The sequence below is a fragment of the Phodopus roborovskii genome, unplaced genomic scaffold (assembly GCF_943737965.1).
Source record: "Phodopus roborovskii unplaced genomic scaffold, PHOROB, whole genome shotgun sequence".
Taxonomy (NCBI): Eukaryota; Metazoa; Chordata; class Mammalia; order Rodentia; family Cricetidae; genus Phodopus; species Phodopus roborovskii.
The window spans coordinates 10,565,795-10,587,558 of NW_026126480.1; the positions used below are offsets into that span (position 1 = coordinate 10,565,795).

The window sequence follows — 21,764 nt, forward strand, 5'->3', positions numbered from 1 at the left end:
GATTCTTTTACTGCTGTGATTAATTAAAAAAAAAAAAGCCAGAAACAGGCAGATTTGATTGGCATGTGTGAACCACCGAAACTAATAAGGAAGAGTTTGGTAAATCCACAGTGTTCTTCGGTATAACTAATGTTTTGTATTAGCTTTGGGATAGACATAAACTTGACTTGAAGGTACACTATATATTATTATGCAGCAATTTATTTTGATATTTTTTTCAGATACATTTTGCAGAGGCATCAGAAAACTAAAGAATGATTGGGTTATTTTATTTCTCAATGTTAATTGAAGCAGATACTTTGAAGTCATTGGGAGGTGAGCCAATTCCGGTTCAACAATTTAATCACAAATATTTGAGGGATTTTTTTTTTTAAACCTTGCTTTGTTACAAGCGTTTCACTGATTAGCCAAAAGGTTTCATATGTTTTAAAGGCAAACTGCTTTTGTGTTCTTGACATTCAGTTAGAATATCATGAATTATTTTAAAACACACAAACCATGCATTTTTACTTTTTTATTTTAGTATAATAAATATCATCTTTTAACTGTGTAATTCCAGCCTGACTAATTTGAGAAATTTAAAATATAACTCACTAATGTAGCTGACTTTACTCAAGAATAGAAATATTAGATAGTTTTGGTTTTTTAATTCCCAAATGATTCCCTCATCGTGAGTAAATTAACCCAAATGTGAGAAATGTTCTTTCTGTGTGTGTGAAGCAATCAACTTGAAAGCTAGCTTACATGGCAGTTGTATTGAAATATGTAAGTCTGTTGGCTTTATTAGTTTGGCATTTAAGATCTCGTTAACATACATATGTAGTTCTGCCAAAGCCAAACTTTTATTATATTTGATGCTAGAGTAAGATCAGTGTAGTTCCTTCAAATTAGCAAAGATTAAACAATGATATGGAGTTAGAATTGTTCATATGTGGTAGATATAATCTTTTGACATGTGTATTTATAAGTGAATATAGAATATCTCATTTTTCATTCATATTCTAATTTTTCTGATCTTTGCTTTGTCTGCTAGACTTGAATTTTTTAAATTCTATAGAATGTCTCATCCCTCCCCCAATCACCTATTTGTTGTTGACTGTTTTTAATTTTGAGACTTTGGCTTGGTGAGAAAGATGAAAAACTCAGGGTATCATAGGTTTTGCTTTCCTCTGTAGCTTTATCCATACCAGTCCCAATCTAAACTTCCTGGTAGACTCAGTTCTTAGTCCTGTATTAGAAGCCAAGTATTAAGAAATTACAGTCGGGTGGTGGTGGCGCATGCCTTTAAACCCAGCACTTGGGAGGCAGAGCCAGGCGGATCTCTGTGAGTTTGAGGCCAGCCTGATCTTCAGAGATTCTGCCTCAAAAAAAAAAAAAAAAAAAAAAAAAAAAAAAAATAAGATTTCAGCTTGCCGTGGTGGCTCATACCTATAATTCCAGCAGTCAAGAGGCAAAAGTAGATGGGATCATGAGTTGAAGCCCACTTGAGCAATATGATGAGACCATATTAAAAATTAAATTAATAATAATAAATCAAACTTTGTTTTGTCTTCTGTGACATGTGGGATTGAATTAGAAAACACTAACTCTGACTAGTAATTTTCCCTGAGTGCATTTAGCACCTCTTTGGATGGAATCCAAGGAGTGTGTTCCACTTAGATATATTTTTCTGTCCTATCTTCCCAACCTCCTTTACCAAGGTGAAACATTTAGAGAAGTCAGCTTTGCAATAATCACTGCTACCAAGAAAGTTCTCAAATGAAGTGTGTTTTGTGTGTTTCTCTCTGACCAGAGGGAGAAATAAAAGTCACTGTCTCTTTGGACTAGCTAGTGGAATAATATTTATTTATCAGTTACTCTCCTTAGTTAATTTCTTGTCCCAATTTTCTCTTGGCTCTCCATGGAAGGCTGTCACTATGTAGATTTGGGTCTAAGCAGGGCAGAGAAAGGTGCTTCTTCAGGGATAAGATCATTGGGACAAGAAGGAAGTTTAGAAGTGCCTAATTGAGCACTGGTAGAATTGTGTGTGATTATGTATTTTGTTATTCTTAGTATGTGAATAATTTTGTTTTAGAAGATACTGACCTACTTTGACACCTGACTCCTATTTAGAACAAGAAACTGGAGTCTAAAAAGTCATTGGTCAAGTTAGTGTTTTTTTACTGTGCCTTGATATTTCCAAGTACTAACAACAACAGTGGAGTGAATGGCAGGTAAGGAGGGAGCATTGTGATAGAACATAAAAGCGCATAGATAGTTTGGGAGACCTGTGATTCCTAAGGATTTGGTAGCTAGTGGAAGGACAGAACAGATAAGATCTCTGGAAGGGCACCGGATTTTGCAAGTCTGTACTTTAGAGATAGGTAAAAAAAAGTTTTAGAGAAGTCATTAATGTAGAATTTTATTTACTTTTTTTTTTTTAAGAACCTTCTGAATTGAAACATTGTCTTTTTCAGAGTCCTTATCGCACAGTTCTTCGAGATAATGCGATACCAACAATATTTGATCTCACCAGTCATTTGAACAATCCACATAGCAGACACAGAAAGCGAATAAAAGAATTGGTATGTCATTGACTCTTCAGCTTTCCTCTCTCCACAATTCTATTAAATTGAGTATGGAAGCATTTGTTAACAGGTCTCTCATGTAGTATGCTAGGAAGTGGGTGCTTTGCTTAGTCTGTCTTAGAACTATTTAAACGGGGAAAGCTCCTCCAGGTATAGCCAGTTGATAGTTGTTGACTTGGAACAAAGTGTGCTGTTGATTACAGGCCACTGGCTCATTGCTCTCCTGGGACTGGTATCAAATGAAATTGGTGTGTTTCCAGAATTTGGCACAAGGGATAAAGAAAAGGAAAGTGTTAGAGTTTGAGATCTAGATTGTTTTAGAGATGAGAATTTCACTATTATTGTTGACAGGGTCTAGAAAATGTTTAAAATCTCATATAATTTATTTATATGCTTTTATAATCCTCTCAGATCTCATAGCTGAAACCTACCTATCTTTTGCTGACCTCAGGTGAACACCATTATTTATACATTACTACTACCAAGGCCTTTTTTGTTCGATTTTGTCAGTTATGTAATTATTTATTAGGCACACATGCTGTAGTACCCTTATCCAGATTTGAGGACAAGTTCCTGTTAGGTCTTCAGAGCTTGTTTTGTTTTGAGAAAAATTTGCATGTTGTAGACATGGCTCCTGAAATCTAGATGGGACTCAGTGCAGCCTCCTGGCTTGGAATGGATGGGAGTTTTGTTTGCCTGCCCAGTTTCTTGGTTTTCTCTTCTTGTGGTTTAATTGTGTTTCTAAGTTTGTGATCTTCATCTAGAGTTTTTTAATGCTTCGCTTTACCTGTTCCTAAACTACTTCAGGAGTGTTTTTAGAGTTGGTAAAGTTAGTTTATCATCTCAGCAACCACTATACTTGTGAATTATTTTACTAGTTTCCTCTTGATTTGGGGGGGGGTATACTTTTTTTCCCCCTGCTTAGCTGGCAGGATTTTATAATCTCTCCTAGTTCTTTAAGATAACTGTTTTTGTTCTGAAAACCTCTTCGTGTGGTTTATTTCAAATGTTGGGTGGTACACAGCCACTCTAGTCCACAGGATCTTGTGTTTATGTCTTCATTGTCCCTGAAGTGTGGTGCTTTCTCAGGTGATCATTGTTCTCCCTGAAAGCTTTCTCAGGTTTTTTAATATGGTCACTTAAATTTTACTAAACAGTGTCAGGGTTATAGCCCTTGATATAGTGCTTGCCTGGCATTTTCAGAGTACCGGGTTCAGTCCCAAGAACCACCAAAACAATAAAAAAAAATAGAATAAAAATAAAAACAGCCGGGTAGTGGTGGCTCACACCTTTAATCCCAGCACTTGGGAGGCAGAGGCAGGTGGATCTCTGTGAGTTCAAGGCCAGCCTGGTCTACAGAGTGAGTGCCAGGACAGAGAAACCCTGTATCAAAAAACAAATAAATAAAAAACCATAGTGTATTTTCATTCCCTTTATTATCTAGTCTGATGACCATTTTACATTTCAGTGCTTAATCTCTCATGCTTATTTTTGCTTCCTCTTTTTTTTTTTTTTTTTTCTCCCCACCTTCTCTGGGATTTGTCCTTTGCATCAGCTGCTGCATACCTATAGTCTGCCTTTTATGGTAGGCACACTTCCACACATGCCATCCTTTAACTGCTGTCCTCTGCGTTGAGGGGGGATGGGTGGGCACTGTTCAACTTAACCAGATTGCTAACGGTTCTTGTTAGTAGCTGCCCATCAGGTACCCTGCTGTCTCCAGCTCTCATTGGCACTTGTTTTGTGACATCTTTAGGGTTAGATTGTGTTCTCTTGAATTTGATGCTAAGTGATGTGGTGTATCTTCGTCCCTTATCACTCAGTACACATTTGTCCAGTTAGGGTACTTAAGGGAGAAAGTAGGTTAAAAACACATGCTTTCCCTTCTAGTACTTTATTATAAGCTTACATAGTTTTGGTTTCCTATTGTCTGTTTGAAGAATGTATTCTACATGAAGAATCGATGCTCTTTGGGGCTAAGGATATAGCTTAGCCTATTAGAATGCTTGTGTAACATGCATGAAGTCCTGGGTTCAGTTCCTAGCACCACATAAACCAGCATTTGGGAAGTGAAGGCAGGAGGATCAGAAGTTCAAGGTCATCTTCAGCTACTTAGTTCAAGATCATCCTGGAATACAGGAGACCCTTTCTTTAAACAACAGTAACAAAACTCCTTAAACTCCTAATGAGTTCCCCCCCCCCCCCCAATACGGGCTTTTTTAAGTCTAAGATGATTTACTAGAGATGATTGTGTTAAATTGTGTTAAATTTTTTTCTTCTTTTTTAGAGTGAAGATGAAATCAGGACACTGAAACAGAAAAAAAGTAAGTGATAGTGTTAATGACTCAGCTTCTGAAGGCCTTTTTAAAAGGCCTTGGCCTGGTAAGAACAAGTAAATATGTTTTATATCCAAAACCTCCCTTGAGCATGAATGTAAAATTGTGGTTGACTTTGTCCTGCGTCCTATAGTTACTGGACACTACCATCTTAGTTCATCCTGTATCTGCAAAGGATTGTTGTACTACAAGCATTGCCATGTACAGAGCACAGATGAACCCCTCCCCTCGAGGTGCTCTTGAGTGGCAGGCCACAGAGTGTACCAGTAAGGAAGGGATCTCCAGTAAAGCCAGCCAGTCCAATTCCACCCATGCACCTTGTGGAGCATAATTATTTCTTGGCTGTAAAGGCAGTTGGTACTTTGGGTGTAATGATTGCAGAGTCTTTGTAGGTGCTGATGTGTAAGCTGTGCCATCAAAGGATGAGGCTAGAAGTTTTTCTGTTCTTCCCAGTTGACACCATTTCTCCTCCTTTATCTTCTCTTGCTACTATAGACATAAGCTTTGATTGATGCCCTTCTATCATCTTAGTGCTTTACTTCTCACAGTAGCTACATGATAAGTACTATTTTCCTTCTTTATAGATAAGGAAACAGATGTAGCAAAGACAGACAGGAAAGATATTCTACATACACTAGAACAAAATAAGCTGCTAGATTGAAGTAACCACACTCATTTAGATGTTGTTAGGATTTCTGACAGCCTGTGGTGCTTAACAAATGAACCCAGAGGAGAGAGCACAGAGTTCAGAACTTGCAGCATTGTGAGCTGCTCTCTGTTTGTTTGTTTTGGTTTTTCAAGACAGGGTTTCTCTGTATTGCTTTGGAGGCTGTCCTGGAACTACCTCTTGTAGACTAGGCTGGTCTCGAACCACTGAGAAGGTGATAACATGGAATACTCTGGGCTAAGAAAGGCAACCATGTAGGCAGAAGGGCCAGAATTGGAAGAACTTGTATGTAGGTAATTCACATATAAAATTATGTCTAAAAGGAGAGAGACTGGGTTTTCACTTTATATTTTTTATTTTGTGCTTTATTAGGCATCTTTTTTTAAATAATAGAATTAATACTTGTTGATGGGAAATGAAGGAATAAAGGAGGCAGAGAGAAGGTGGGGGCAGCAAGAAAGGCAGACATGTAGGATAACGTCTTTCTTTCTGGGTAGTGCATATAATAGAGGAGGAACCATGTACACTGAGGAGGATTTAGGGAGGAGTCTTCCTGGCCCCACTGAGCCCTGCTGAGCTCTGAGAGTCCTGGATGCCTAGAAATAAAACTTATACAGTCCTAGTCACACTAGACTGCTCTGTGTTAGCCTGCTTGTCTCTGCTGCCTTAGTGCTTTGACTAGTGTCTGTGTACCACCTGCCTTCCTCACTTGTGTCCCTAGTACTCAAGTAATTATCAAATGCAATTTTCTGTCAGTTGTGTTCGTCCCTCCCAGTAATGCTGTACAAGTTTTTAGTGGTTTTCTCATAGACTTAGACTTTAAGAACTGGGTGGTAAATGATTCTTCAAATTTTAATTCTTTTCCTGGGACCATTACTGACTTATATGACTATAGACAGGATACTTTCCCCATCCAGATTTGAAAAGACTAGCTGAGCTTGCTAATACTATAATGTTAACCCCACCCTTGTTCTATATCATGTTGGTTTTTATAGAACTGTCTGCTGTATAGAAGCTTAACAGGTAGAGGCAGCATCTTTGTGGATCTTGGATTTTGTTTCATGTCTATCTTTGTGATTTTATCTGTGGCCTTGGGCAAGTTATTTATTGTCCTTGTTTGTCAAGTGGGATTGATAGCATCTGCCTGAAGAAAATGATACATGTAAAATGTAAAACTACCGGTGGAAATACTTTTTCTTTTCACCTTCCTTTTTTTCACAGTACAGACTATCTGTCATTTCATGTTAATAGTTTGTGAAATCACTTGTAATTTTATTAAAAATTGTTCCTACTTCATCACAGCTGTATGTTTATTCAAATCTGTCTACAGCATTTGTCTCTCCTTTTACTAGCTTATTTTAAATTGTGTCCTACCTATTCTGTTGATGTTCTATTAATGGTGAATAAATGAGTTTGTAGGTTTTAAGTATTTAAGCAATCAAAAGTATAATCAGTTTTGTCTTTTGTGGTTCCTCATGAATCTGTTTGTAAAGCTAACCCTTTGTTTTCCAGTTGAGGAAACTTGTGAACAAGAACAAGAAACTAACAGCAATGCTCAGAACCCCAGTGCTGAAACAGGGAGCCAGCAGGATGGGAATGTGTTACCTTTAACCCTCGAAGAGAAGGAGAACAAAGAGTACCTCAAGTCGTTGTTTGAGATTCTGATTCTCATGGGAAAGCAGAACATACCCTTGGATGGGCACGAGGCTGACGAGATTCCAGAAGGCCTCTTTGCTCCAGATAACTTTCAGGCGCTGCTGGAGTGCCGAATCAATTCTGGAGAAGAGGTCCTGCGGAAGCGCTTTGAGACCACAGCGGTGAACACCTTATTCTGCTCCAAAGCTCAGCAGAGACAGATGCTGGAGATCTGTGAGAGCTGCATTCGGGAAGAGACGCTCAGGGAAGTGAGAGACTCACACTTCTTTTCCATCATCACAGATGACGTGGTGGACATAGCAGGAGAAGAGCACCTGCCCGTGCTGGTGAGGTTTGTCGATGAAGCTCATAACCTGAGAGAGGAGTTTGTGGGCTTCCTGCCCTATGAAGCTGATGCAGAGATTTTGGCTGTGAAATTTCATACTACAATAACTGAGAAATGGGGATTGAATATGGAGTATTGTCGTGGTCAGGCTTACATTGTGTCCAGTGGGTTTTCTTCCAAGATGAAAGTTGTTGCTTCGAGACTTTTAGAAAAATACCCCCAGGCTGTCTATACACTCTGCTCTTCCTGTGCCTTAAATACGTGGTTGGCGAAGTCTGTCCCTGTGGTAGGGGTATCTGTGGCTTTAGGAACAATTGAGGAAGTCTGTTCTTTTTTCCACCGATCACCACAGCTGCTTTTAGAACTTGACAATGTAATTTCTGTTCTTTTTCAGAACAGTGAAGAGCGGGGTAAGGAACTGAAGGAAATTTGCCATTCCCAGTGGACAGGCAGGCATGACGCCTTTGAAATATTAGTGGATCTCCTACAAGCACTTGTTTTATGTTTAGATGGTATAAATAGCGATACAAATATTAGGTGGAATAACTGTATAGCTGGACGAGCATTTGTACTCTGTAGTGCAGTGACAGATTTTGATTTCATTGTTACCATTGTTGTTCTTAAAAATGTGTTATCTTTTACAAGGGCCTTTGGGAAGAATCTCCAGGGACAAACTTCTGATGTCTTCTTTGCAGCCAGTAGCTTGACTGCAGTACTGCACTCACTTAACGAGGTGATGGAAAATATTGAAGTGTATCATGAGTTTTGGTTTGAGGAAGCCACAAATTTAGCAACCAAACTTGACATTCAAATGAAACTCCCAGGGAAATTCCGGAGGGCACAGCAAGGTAACCTGGAGTCTCAGCTAACCTCTGAGAGTTACTATAAAGACACCCTCAGTGTTCCCACAGTGGAACACATTATTCAGGAACTTAAAGATATATTTTCTGAACAGCACCTCAAAGCTCTGAAATGCCTATCTTTGGTACCCTCAGTGATGGGGCAGCTCAAATTCAATACATCAGAAGAACACCATGCTGACATGTACAGAAGTGACCTGCCCAATCCTGACACGCTCTCAGCTGAGCTTCACTGTTGGAGAATCAAGTGGAAACACAGAGGGAAGGATATTGAGCTCCCGTCCACCATTTATGAAGCCCTCCATCTTCCTGACATCAAGTTTTTCCCCAATGTATATGCCTTGCTGAAGGTCCTGTGTATTCTCCCTGTGATGAAAGTTGAAAATGAGCGCTATGAAAGTGGACGGAAGCGTCTCAAGGCATATTTGCGGAACACTTTGACAGACCAGAGGTCAAGTAATTTGGCTTTGCTTAACATAAATTTTGATATAAAACATGATCTGGATTTAATGGTGGACACATACATCAAACTCTATACAAATAAACCAGAGCTTCCTGCAAATAACTCAGAAACCATTGAAAATACTTAAAAGATTTAAAAGTGTCTGTTTCTTATGTTTGCTGTTTGGAAGAAAAGCTGTAAGGTATAGTAGGCCAATTAATCACTGCATACCTTACCAATAGACCGCCAGTTGAATGCATCTTTAGCTGTTGCTAGTCCACGTATTTAAATGGCCCCCGTTTGAACTCTCTTGCTTTCAGTATCTTCCAGAAGTTGGCATTGGGAATGCCAAAATGCCTCCCTGCTAGAGACACTCTGGAATTGTTTTAGTTATAAAGTCATTTTAGATATAACATTATCATTGTGGAACCAGTTGTCAGCTGTTGGGTTATCAGGTCTTTGAAAAAAATGAATTTTGTGAGAGATACATTTTATAATGTGTTATGATATAAAGTACACTGTTGACTTTTGACTTGTAGGAGTTATAGGTGTTTAAAATTTGTGGTAGCAGCACTTGGAAGGCAGAGGCATGAGGATCACAAGTTTTAGGCCAGCCTGGGCTACATAGTGAGACCCGGTCTCAAAAAGACAAGGGCTGGGGTGTAGCTTAGTGGAGCACTTGCCTAGCATGTGCAAGCTCATGCCTCACTACTGCAAAAGCAAAACAACAATAAGATCCAACTGTGTGATGGATGAACAGGCATAGGAGTTAGAAGAGAAGGTTATGAGCTCAGCAAGCAGGCTTCAGCATAGTTCTGTCAGGATGGAAGGACCTCAGAGAACAAGTGAATGGCAGAGCCAGGTGCTGTTGCTGTCTGTATCCCTTTGTTGAGCCCACATTTTCATAGGCATCTTCGCAGGTAGATTCATTTCTGCTTCACAGTGAAGACAGAGGCAAAGGCGATCGATCCATAAAGGCACCTGATTTGTCTATGTTCTTCTGTCTTTTTACATGATTATGTCTACTGCCTCGTCTTGATTTATAAGCAAAACCTACAAAAATAAATGTTTTATGGTTTATCTAAAAAATAATACAGAAAATATTACTGTTATTTTTGGTGAATAAAATCAATTTTGTACAGTTTATTTCAATCTAAATAAAATGTGAATTTTGTTTAAATTTCAATTGAGATTTTTTGGTGAGTCAGAACACATTCTTGTATATTTTCTTAAAATGATTGTTTAATAATCACCCTCATGATTTATAATTCAAGATGAACTTTTTCCTTTTTGATATGTAGTTTAAAGTGTAGGAAAAAAATTAAAAGTAAGAAATTATTAATTGTATTGTTTATCTAACTGATTTGAATACTGTGGCCCCTGCTATAGGTTTTGGTGGCTTGTGTTACTGTTTGTTGCTGATGGGTAGATTGTATAACTGCTGTTGGGTTTTTTGTGTTGAAAGGAGTTAATGTTATTTGAGCCTCAGACAGCAGAATTGGACAAATTTGGTGCAGCACTGGGTCAAGCCCAGTATATGTGTCAAATCAGGACATGTTGCCTTTGTAGGTTATAAAAGATGAAACTACTGTTGTTAGCACTCTGCATGATGTTTCTGTCCTTAACAGAACCGACCAATTTCAGGGTGACAGTGAAGGAGATCAGCCCTGGCCTGTCATTGGTTTGTATGAGTTTCTTGGGAGACTTAACAAGTGTTGTGACTGGCAGACTATCCAACCAAGGTCTGTTTCCTCTGCCATAGGTGGTTGTGTGGGGATTAGGTAGTTTGTTGTTAATGCCCTGTTGCTACCCAAATTTAATGGCTTAAAGAAACAATTTCACTTTTCACAGTTTGAGGGTTGGTTAAATGTTTCTTTGCAAGCAAGGGTCATGTGGTATTCCTGCCTTTTGTTGAAAATTTGTTGGGGTGTAGGTGGGATGGTCAGGTCTCTCTATGTGGTCCAAGAGTACCAAGATGCCAAGGGTACCTTCAAAGTCTGGACTCAAGAACTCATGGAGTATCACTTACATCACATATTGTCAAAGCAAGTCACTTGGCTTGCCTAGATGGAAGGGATGAGCAATACATTTCCTTAGACAGCAGTAGTTGCAAAGTAGGTCCTATTTTCAGCCCACCACAACCATGTGTCCAGAAGCATTGAAGGTGCCATCTTTTGTGTTTGGGTATTCTCTAATTTTGGGCTGTGTGCCAGGTAAGCATTCTGCTACAGCTGCACCCTGACAGAAGCCCTAGTGTGTTAAAAGGTGTTTTCATGCCAGATATGGCAGGCAGATCTCTTGAGTTCAAGGCCAGCCTGCTCTACAGACTGAGTTCCAGGACAGCCAAGGCTACCCAGGGAAACCCTGTCTTTAAAAACAAACAAGAATTAGGTAATTAGAAAATGGTAACTCTGATGGCTCATTATATCGCAAATATGACAGGCTGCTCAGCAGATAATTAGAAAATGGTAGCTCTGATGGCTCATTATATCGCAAATATGACAGGCTGCTCAGCTAAGTATCGGCAATAAGCAAGTATACTTACCCAAAGAACTTACACCCTGGAGTTGGCCTGTGGGACAACACTGTATTAATTTTTATTTAAAATTGTATTTATGTATGTGTTTGTGAGTGCAGGTGCCCACAGAGTAGAGGCCCTGAAGCTGCCGGACGTGGGTGCTGGGAACTGCCTGGTCTTCTACAAGAACAGTAAACTCTTAACCATCTAACCATTTCTCTCATACATACACACACACATACACCATTCGAGATTTTTACTTTAAGTAACCATACGCACAAAATGCACAACTTCAGTAGATTAAAAAGAAAATAGTAGATTAGATTTATTAAAATTGAAGCAAAGGAAAATAAAAGTATTCACAAAAGCCTTGTGTGTTTTGAAGAAAAAGTCACAGCTTGCAAAATGTAAGAAATATATTCAAGAATTAACTTATTACGGGAGGTTTTGCTCTTGAAATTACACAGTTGAATCCTACTGTAGGATGGTGGCCTTATACAACAGATGGGAACTGAGCCTTCATTAAATTTGTATGTCATTTTTATTGCATTCTTAGATGAACTCCCGTAAGGTCAGTAGTAGTTTGAGTTGGAAGAGCCCTCTTCTGGAGATCAACCCTTCTGAATAATAATTACAATAATAACAGTTTGTCTGGATCTGGTTTATTTTCATCTGGGAGGCAGTCACTTCTTAACACGGTAAAGTGAAGTGCTTCATCATGCACAGGAAAATTGTACTTGCAGTGTTTGTTAATATTTATATATTTCAGAGCTGACAAAGCACCGTCATTGTCTCATTCATTTTCCAGGGAAACTTGGGCAGGTATCAGCCCCATTTTTCAGTTGAGAAAGCAAGTGCACAGAGGTAAATTAATTGTCCCAAATTAAATAGCTAACTAGTGCCAAAACCAGGTACTTCAGCCTAGGCATTTGATCTTAAAATTGATTATGAAAGCTACTTCATTCTTAGGGTTTGTAAAGGAAATATTTGCCTTGGACATAGACTTTTACGTTCTTGCTTCATCTGTTGCCAGCTTTCAGCACAACATCGAAAATGCACTCATTATAGTTGACATGGGTTTCTTGGAGGGAAAGTTGGAGCCCACAACTTCTGAGGCTTTACAAACTGGATGTAGACATGCTGCTGCCTTTGTTCAGCTGCCAAGATACTACCACAAAGGGCTGTGGGGTCCAGGTCCATTTATTTCACGAGTGGATACAGCTTTCTCCTTGCCATCGGAAAGGCTGCTCTAGCCAGCTTTCTATGGCCAGGAAAAGCAAAGTAGTAGTATAGATTAGCATAAAAATATCTCCTAGGTCAACTTCAGGAAATAATTACTGACTTAGGAACAATAAGTCTGATCTGTAGGTTGGCAGTTCATTTCCAGACTTGTTTTTATGCCCCTTATTTCTCACCATGAATGCTATATAAATAGAATACACTACATGCCACTGTATTTGTGTCCATAAATTACTTGGACAGAGTGAACAACAGACTTCAAAAATAAGTAGAGGTAGTAAATCTGCCCTCTTTTTAATGAGTTTAAATTTACAGTAGTAGTTTGAACATCTGGAAGTTTAAAGTCCTAATTTGTTCCAAATGTTCAACAGGGATATACTGCAAAAGAGGATATTGTAATTGAGGGATCAAGAAAACCGTTGACTCGGTCTGAGGGCTTTCTATTTTCTCTATGTACATTAATCACTATGCACAAGAGGCTGACAGCAAAGAAGAGCTAGACCCAAATATCCAAGTTGACTTACACGGGTAACTTTCACAGGACAGTCACCAGAGGGGTGAGCTTAAATGCTGCTAATTAACATCTGGCATACAGTGGGCAGTGTTTCCTTTCTCATCTGCTTTATTCTTACGGACGTAAGAACGAGAGGGTTTATTATTATTGTTATTAAAACTGGACTTAGAAAAGTCAAAATTTCTGACTTCTAAATTGTAATTTTGATTAATGGGTCTTGTAATCCAAGAATCTGGTCTGCAGCCAACACCTAGCACTAGACTAAGCATTCATTTAATGTAGTTAACTGAGTCCCTGTGGGATGCTTGTGAGGTGCCGATTGGATTTTCCTACAGCAGCAGGAGAGTTTCTGTTCACAGTAGCAGCTTCTGCTAGCTGCTTTGGTGTATGCCAGGCCTGTGCTGAGGCGGTTTGCTTGGCCTATCTAGTTGAAACCCCTACCCCATAAAGAAGGTACTTGTACCCCCTTTCCTAAGCTTAAGACTCAGGAATCAGACACTAATGAGCTATTGATCCAGGAGTCCAGAACGATGTGAAGGTTTGCTTGCTTCTTACCCTAATTTCAAATTAACACTGGATGGCTGTAGTACTCAAACCATTTAGCATCAGACACAAGGCCAAGTAGCATGTGTACAGAGATAGAGCAAAGCCCATTTTGTATACAAAGGTGGATAAGATGGAATCCAGGCCTTCAGTGAGCTCAGTCAGGTGGGGGAGCCAGACATGCAAGCCGGGGACCACCAGCATCAGGGCTACAGGTAGATGATAAGTGTAATTGGCCATCTTAACTGGAGCACATTCCACGACGCAACGGCTTTCTCAAGATGGCATGAATGGACTTCGCAGAGCAATGCAGAACTTTCCAGGTCGTCTTCACTAAGGAAACCTCCGGTTGTGAGAAGAGGATAGTATTCGGAGGAGGTAATACCCTGTGTGGCATGTCACTAGCCTAGCTGCTCAGCCTTCTTACCACAGCTTAGATGCCACTTTTTGTAGGGGCTTCCCTGGGTCAAGGAGCCCTTACCTGTGTTCCTGGGTTTGCCCAGGACATTCATTGATGGAAGTCCTGTGGTTGAACCTCTGTGGTTGTACCTCCAGTCTTAAAGCTCAGCGTGGACATCATTGAATACAGGAAGTTGACAGGAAGAGCAATAGTCTTTGCAGAAGTCTATAACAGCACCAGTTGTTTCCCAAACATCCCCCTTTAACTACCAAGGATGATGGCATATAACTGCACCAGGTTTGCCACTGTCTAGGGAACACGTTTGAAGCCACTGAAAAATAACATTTGCTAAGAGATGGACCTTTGAAAGTGGTGTTTACCAACTTTCTATTGTATCCTTCCTGGTGAAAACAGGGCTGTTATTTTGACAGTCATCTCCCAAAGAGATAAAATATTAATAACTGATATCTTGTATGCAAGGTCTATGAGTATGTAATGCTGCCTCCTGACATTATCATGTTACATTGAATTCTGCATAGTAGAGAGTATACTAATTGGGATTCTCTAAAGGAACGGACCAGGTTTTTTTTTGTGTGTGTGTGTGTGTGTGTGTGTATTTAAGCTGTGGTCCAGGCAGTCCAATAATGGCTATCTCAAAGGAAAGACCTAAGAATCCAGTAGTTTTTCAGTCCTCAGGGATGTATGGCTCACCAGTCCCAATCTGGTGCTGGAGTCCTAGAGGATTCCTGGAGATGCTGGTTTTCAGTTCACATTGGAATCCTGAAGAAGGTGAATTTAATGCCAGCTACAGCAACAAGAAAAACTTGCCAGTGAGAGTGAGGGCAAGCAGACAAAGGCAATTGTTTCCTTTCATGTCCTTTTATCTTTGCTGCACCAGGTGTGGCCCAGATTTAGTGTGGATCTTCCTGCTGCAAATAATCTGATTAAGAATACCCAGCAGTATGGGTTTTAGTTGATTCCAGATGTAGTCTAGCTGACAACCAAGATTAGCCATAATATAGAGATGGAGAGCTGGGAGGCAGCCATTCATTTTACAAAGGACTGAACAGGACAGCTTTCTCCAAATCACACCCCTGGACGGTGGCAGAGGCCAGGGGTGAGCAGAAGTGTCATGTGAGTGTTGTGTTTTGTCATACTACACAGAAGAAAGACTGAATCATGTCTTGGCAGGTGAGCAGTATCTGCCCTTTCAACTAGTACTAATATAAACAGTAATCCTGGATGGGTGTCAGCTTTACAGGGGAGAGATTTATTAAGCAGGCAAGGCTCTGGGGTTAGTGCTTGGCACACCAGTGGGTTTTGTTACCATAAAAGTTTGCTCTAAAAATACTTGATATTAATGACATTTTTTCAAAGTACGAATGTGCATGAATGCATTTACATGTTTTCTATAATGTTGTATGTTCTATAACACATGTTTTTCTTGCCTTAGACCCCAGTAGCACTCTAAAGAAATCTCCAGTAGCACTCTAAAGACATTTCATTATTTATGACAACATTTTCCTTCAAGAACATGTTATTTCAGTTCCCTTAATATACATCATATCATACCAGTCCTTATTGTAGGTGTTTTGTCTGCAAAGGTTGCACCCTAGAGGCAAAATGCTAGTCTGCTTATTCTTCAAGCCCAAATGCCTACTATCTATCAATTTCCCCCAGTTACCGCCCTTTCTTGCTGCCACCCTAGTCCAAACTGCCATCATCTTTTACTCCACCTTTCCATCTGAATTCCTCCTCTTCCAGTGTGGTTGGAGCACAAGTGCTCCACGCTGAGGCCACTGATCATGAGTGTGAACTTCTCTGTGCCCACCAATGACCTCAACCTTAATGGTTCTCTTGGACTTCTCTCTTTCACCCAGCCTATGCAGAGAAGCATGTTCAGGATGCCCTTTCAAAGCCACTGAAAGAACACTTCCTATTGTAGGAGAGGCCCAAGTTCACTGTGTCTGTGCGTCAGCCTCATTTACTCTTAGCTTGCTTTTTAAATCATTCACCTTTTGCTGTCTGCGTTGACCTCCACAGAGGAGTTTTCTCTAGATCATTGGTTTCAGTGGTTCTCAGCCTGTGGGTTGCAACTCCTTTGGGGGGTTGCATATCAGATATTTACAATAAGGTTCATAACTAGCAAAATTGCTGTTAGTGAAGTAACAATGATATAATTTTCTGTTGGGGGGGGGGTGACCACATCATGAGGAATTAAAGGGCTGCAGCATTAGGAAGGTCGAGAGCCACTGCTAGATGCTTCCCAAAACCAGGCTTCCTTCTCTAGAAGTGGCTTCTCCTCTCTACAAGTTCTAGACCCAGGTCCTATGCACTGTGGTTGTAGCTGTCAGACCAATCCAGGTAGGTGCCAGTTGCTCTGTGCCTTTCTAGTGAATGAGCAAAGGATTCTTAGGACCAATGGGGAATTCAGAGTGGCTTGAGGATCAAAGGAAAGGAAGAGTTTCAGAAGCCAATCTAAAGCTTTAGAAGTTCTACTCAGGTGCTTCCCATCAGTCTCTGGTCAAGGGGTATTCAAGAGAGGCTGAGCTTAGTGTCCTTGCAGTTTCTAGACATGTTTGGAAAGTGAGAGATGCAGTCAAACTCAAACATCTTGGTCACTGCTAACTATGATTATTAATAAGTCTGTGATTGGTAAAGTCTTTCTCCCAGAATGTTCCAAGATTTTGAGACAAGTACCCTGGGCCCCACTTCATTAATGACCCTGGCATGGGACCCTGGCATGGGACTCCCTGCTATTTAATACCTTCAAATGTACCACTATCTTATATCTTCTTTCCTAGTCAAGTAATCCCTACCTTGGGCTTTCCTTCCCTTCTCAAACCACAGCCCATATAGTTTCATTGCTGTCTTCAGAGCAGGCTTCTGTCTGAGCTCCTGCCTTCTACAGAGATGGATAACAGACCTGAAATGGATGAATGAGAAGCTGTGTCCCTCTAAATTATCTACCACAGTGGTATTTCCCCCAGAATGACAGCTCCTTCTGCTTTGGAGTTTCCAGGAAGAGAGATAATTAAGAGATAATTTAAGCTCTCTAGTAATGGTGGTGCCTACTCAAGGATAAATTTCCTCTGCATAGCATGGAATTTATCCCTGTGCTTAAATGATAGAAACCCGGGATTGAATTCTGCAAGCTGCTGGTCAAGAATTCTCCCACTAAGCCACACCCCATAGCAGTTAGAATCAACTTCTGTCCTTCATGTGTTCAGTGCTCATATTTTTATTTTTTTTTTCCTGAGACAAGGTTTCTCTGTAGCTTTGGAGCCTGTCCTGGTGTTTGCTTTGTAGATCAGATTGGCCTTGAACTCACAGAGATATGCCTGCTTCTGCCTGCTGATGCTGGGATTAAAGGTTTGTGCCACAAACGGCTGGCATTACTCACATTTAGAAGGGACAGAATGTTTATCAAATGCCTCCTCTGCCAGGCTGTGTGAGATGAGTTGGGCATATCATCTCATCTGAGGCCCAGAATTTGACATAGTTGATGTATTGTCCCTACAAGTCAACCAAATTTCAAAGAGGTCATTTGTCTAAGGTCAGCCTCTGTGCAAAACCAGAGGCAATGGTCTGCACAACAGTGTGGCCAGCCTCATCCCCATCACAGGTCTTAAGAGTGCACCATAGACCTTTTGCCTACTCAATCCTCCTAATAGCTTCTCAGCTGGAGGCGCTATCCCTGAGAGACTTGTTGAATACAGCAATACTGGGCATCGCCTAGGCCTTAGGCCTCTGTCCCTGTGACTTTTTCAGCAGGGCCCTGCACACCCTGTGCTGGTTGGAGGGGTCTAATCTTAGCAGTGAAGACTTGGAGCACAGGTAGAGCATGCTGAAATGGCAGGCCTATGCCATCTGTGGGAAGAGAGGTGAGGTGAGGCTCCTCATCCTTGGAGAGGCCTGGGAGAGGCTCCTGAGTCTTTCTTGCTGAGGAGAGTAGGGGCAGGTCTGGGAGCTTGAATGACAGGGTCAGGTAAGACATCAACAGGAGAAAGCAGGCATTTAAATGAAGCCTGGGCTGACTTGAGGCGCTCTGTTTGTCAGTTTTCCTTACTGTGATTACTACCCAAGAAAAAGGACAGATTCATCTTGGCTCTGAGTTTCAAAGGTTTCAGCCTGGGGCCAGCTGGCTCTGCCATTCCTGGGCCTGTGTCGAGGAAGATATTGCATCAGAGAGTGAGGAGAAACAAACTGTCCACCTTGAGAGGCCTGAAGCAGGGAGGGGCTGTGTACAGAATATCCCCTTCAGCGACATCTCCAGTGACTTCCTTCTACCTCCAGAAGCTTTTACCACCTCACAGTAGCCTGGTAGGCTATGGTCTGGTCATGGATTGATCCAGATCAAACTTTTGTATTATTTTGCTGGGTTCAAGCTTTTAATGCATGAGCTTTTGTGGTGCACTTAGAACCCAACCATTCTAGAGACTGGAGCCTTGGGTGATCAAACCAGCATGTGGGTAGCCTGCCTTCTAGTCCCTCTCTGGACCTCTCCTCATCTGTAAAGCAGGGGTGTACATCCTTCACAACAAAGGAGAAGATGCCCAGTCACTCATAATACTCTAGTACTTAATTGAAACACAGGTGAGGTTCACCTTACCTGGAAGTCTTTCTGGATGTCATCAGCAAGTCAGGATGCTGGCTGAGGTGGGCAGCATGGTGGAGAGGCACCAGAGCTTAGAGCAGGGAAAGCGATCACTGGTCTCCTCCAGGTCTTCCTCCTTCTGTGCCTTCAATCCTCATGGCTCATGTCCTGACTCTGGATTCTAAGAAACGGTTGAGACATATTTTTGATTGAATAATAGTGTTCAGGGGAACTAAAAAGCACTTCTACCATGCATGCACTGGTTTTAAATTGCATCTCAAGTCCAAGCCCATTAAATCAAAGGACTGTATATCTTAGGATAGAGAGAATAATGATCTGCCGTTTTTGAGTTAGAAATATGGAATTCAAGGCCAGCATTCCAATTCCGGTTCTTCCACAGACCAGCTTTGTTATTGCAGGCCGGAAACTTGATTGCTCTGATCAGCGCATTCTCATGCTGGTCTATAAAATGCCATGGTTGGGGGATGAGCAGTTAAGGCTGATTTGAATCTCAGTATCCATTTGTTTTGAAAAGAGATCTGCAGAAATGGTGTTTGTCTAATTAGAAGCTGCTGTGTTTTCAAAACAGCTCTGCTTTTTGTCAGGGTAGCATGAGAGCAGCTCTTCTCACCCAGGGGCTTTGTGTTGTGTTTGCCTGTGTCTGAAGACATTTTTGGCTCTCAGAACTATGGAAAGGGGAGGACTCCCAGCATCAAGGGAACAGGGAACAGGAGCCAGGAGGGCAGCAATATATCCTACAATGCAGGGGAGACTTAAAGGTACAGACTGCTATTTAAGCAAGAAGGATATGCTTGCATCTATTAGTTCCTGACATAGAGCCCAGGTGCCTGGATTGGCTGTGTATTTTGGGGTTGTTTCCTTGACCTCTATTCCTTAGTGGCCTTTGTTGAGAAGACTGACAAAATAGGGCTGTGGTGTGTTAGGGGGAAAAAAAAAGAGGCTGTCAAGATGGCTCTGTCAGTGAATGCACTTGTAACCAAGCCTGACAGCCCAAGTCTGATCCCTAGGACCCATATGATGGAAAGAAAACCAACTCCCAAGGGTTGTCCTCTGACCTCCATGCATGCTATGGCACACATAAGTGCTCATGCTCACTAGTCCTTTTTCACACACACACACACACACACACACACACACACACACACACACACACACCTTGAATGTAATTTTAAAAAGTTCTGTGAGGGTCCAATGAAATCGAGGGTATGCTAGCACCATGGAAACAGCTGAAAATCTTTCAGATACACTGTATCACTATGATTGCCTCAGACTCAACCTGGTAATAGAATGTTCTGGAGCGAAGCAATTCTCTCCTGGGCCAGGCTGTAACTCAGCAGCAGGATTGTAGGGGCGCAGCTTGTGAGTGGGGGGAGTGGGGGGGGGAAGAGGTAGGGTTCTCCTCAGCAAGCTGCAGGTCCATGGTGTTCTGTTTCTTAAGTACATCCTCAGCTGTGTGTCTAGGAGTCACCCAGGCTGTGCTGCTATATGTGAACTGTGCCTTGCTGTGCACATACCACTTTCCCCAAAGGAGCACTTGGGAAGTCGTTGAGCATGTGTGCTCTATGAACTCGGGGTGGGGGTGGGGGAGCAGGGCCTTGGTACCTTGCTCCAGCCTCGGTTTTCTCTACCAGATAAAAATGCTGGTTAGGAGACAAGACCCCAGTGCCTGCTCTAACCATTCAGGGCTGAAAGAATGCTGTCTTTAAGTTATAGTAATGAGCCTGTATCCAACAAGGTCTGCGCCAAGAAATGTATACAAATAAACTCCTGTATCCCTCAGAACAACCTTGTAGAACCCTGGATGTTATGGCTATGGGTTGCTGTCACCAGGGCTTAGAGACCTTAAATAACTTACTCAAGAATGTGCAGCACCAGATGTGCAGCACTCAACTGAGACACTCAGCAGCACCCCAAGCCAGACTGGCCCACAATCCTGGCAAGCCTAGGTGCTTAATGCTTATGGGGTTTGATGAATGAATGCCAAGGGAAAAACACAAGCTGGTGTGTTCGTGTGAGCTCCGTGCATCCCTGCCCCTCCTCTCCCTTTGCCTGGCCTCCCAGTGCCCATTCTCTCTTGCCAAGAGCTCGACACCCTCTCAGAGTCAAGAGAAGCTGCTCTTCAAGGGCATTTCATCAACAACTATAGATAACAGCCCGCTCATAATTCTATCAGGCAGACCCACTCTGGGCCAAGCCCTTGAAGGACTTGATGACACAGAGCTGAGATGTCCTGGCACTTGATATGAGGGCGCTTACTGTGGGATTGTTGGGGGGGGGGGAGGCAGACTGGTAAGAAATCTGGCTAGTTCCAAGCCATCCAGGTCAATCTCAGAGGGGAAGGGTTAGCAAAGCCACTCTTGAGGTTCAGGCTGCCCTGGAGGGGCAGGTCTGATGGGGTTCAGGCTGCCCTGGAGGGGGTCAGGTCTATGTTTTATTGGGCTGAGCCACAGCTTCCCTCCCAATTTATCCTTCATCCTGGTGTATGTCCTGATGCCACAAAGAGAAAATGAAGGATTTTTTTCCTCTAGCAGCTCAGAAATCATCACTGACTGGGGGAAAAGTAGACAGGAGAGTGCAGCTGAATGCCCACCACATGCCAGCACTTCCTGTGTTATTTAATTCCTTAGCCAGAGTAACCAGAGAGGCTGGTGCCCACATTGCCGAGTTCAGGAAGAGGGAGGCAATTAGCTGGTAGGAAATTTAAGTCATGCAGGTCAATTGGCCTCTTGTCATTTTACATCCATACCACCCTCAAGGGGCTGGGAGAAATGGCAGTGTGGGGTGTTCACTGAGTCTGGGTACAAGCAGAGACTGCTCACTTTCCACAGAGCCCCACCAGTGCTGTGGTCAGTATAACTCACATGTTGCTTCCATGCATTGCCCAAGGGACTATCTCAAAGTCAAACTCAGCAGGGTGCTTCCAGATGCACATCCAGAGATCTGGGTGCGCTTAGGAGAAAAGGATTCCCATCAGTCCCTGGGGACTGCCCAAGAGCTGGCACCCTCAGACCTGCAAGATGCAAGTGTCTGCATGAGTGGAACTGAAGACGGGTCCAACATTCTGCATCCAATCTCAGGC

At 41.8% G+C, this 21,764-nt stretch overlaps 1 protein-coding gene across 1 annotated transcript in view; it reads left to right on the forward strand.

Annotated features, from left to right (window-relative positions):
• The window catches only part of Thap12 (THAP domain containing 12), a 15,981-nt gene extending 5,942 nt beyond the window's left edge, over window positions 1-10,039 (forward strand). Inside the window, exons 3-5 of the mRNA XM_051192309.1 lie at window positions 2,457-2,564; window positions 4,855-4,891; window positions 7,083-10,039. Coding sequence (XP_051048266.1) covers window positions 2,457-2,564; window positions 4,855-4,891; window positions 7,083-9,001 — 2,064 coding nt within the window. The 3' untranslated portion in view covers window positions 9,002-10,039. The remainder of the gene's footprint in view (window positions 1-2,456; window positions 2,565-4,854; window positions 4,892-7,082) is intronic.
• Window positions 10,040-21,764: the final 11,725 nt, after the last annotated feature.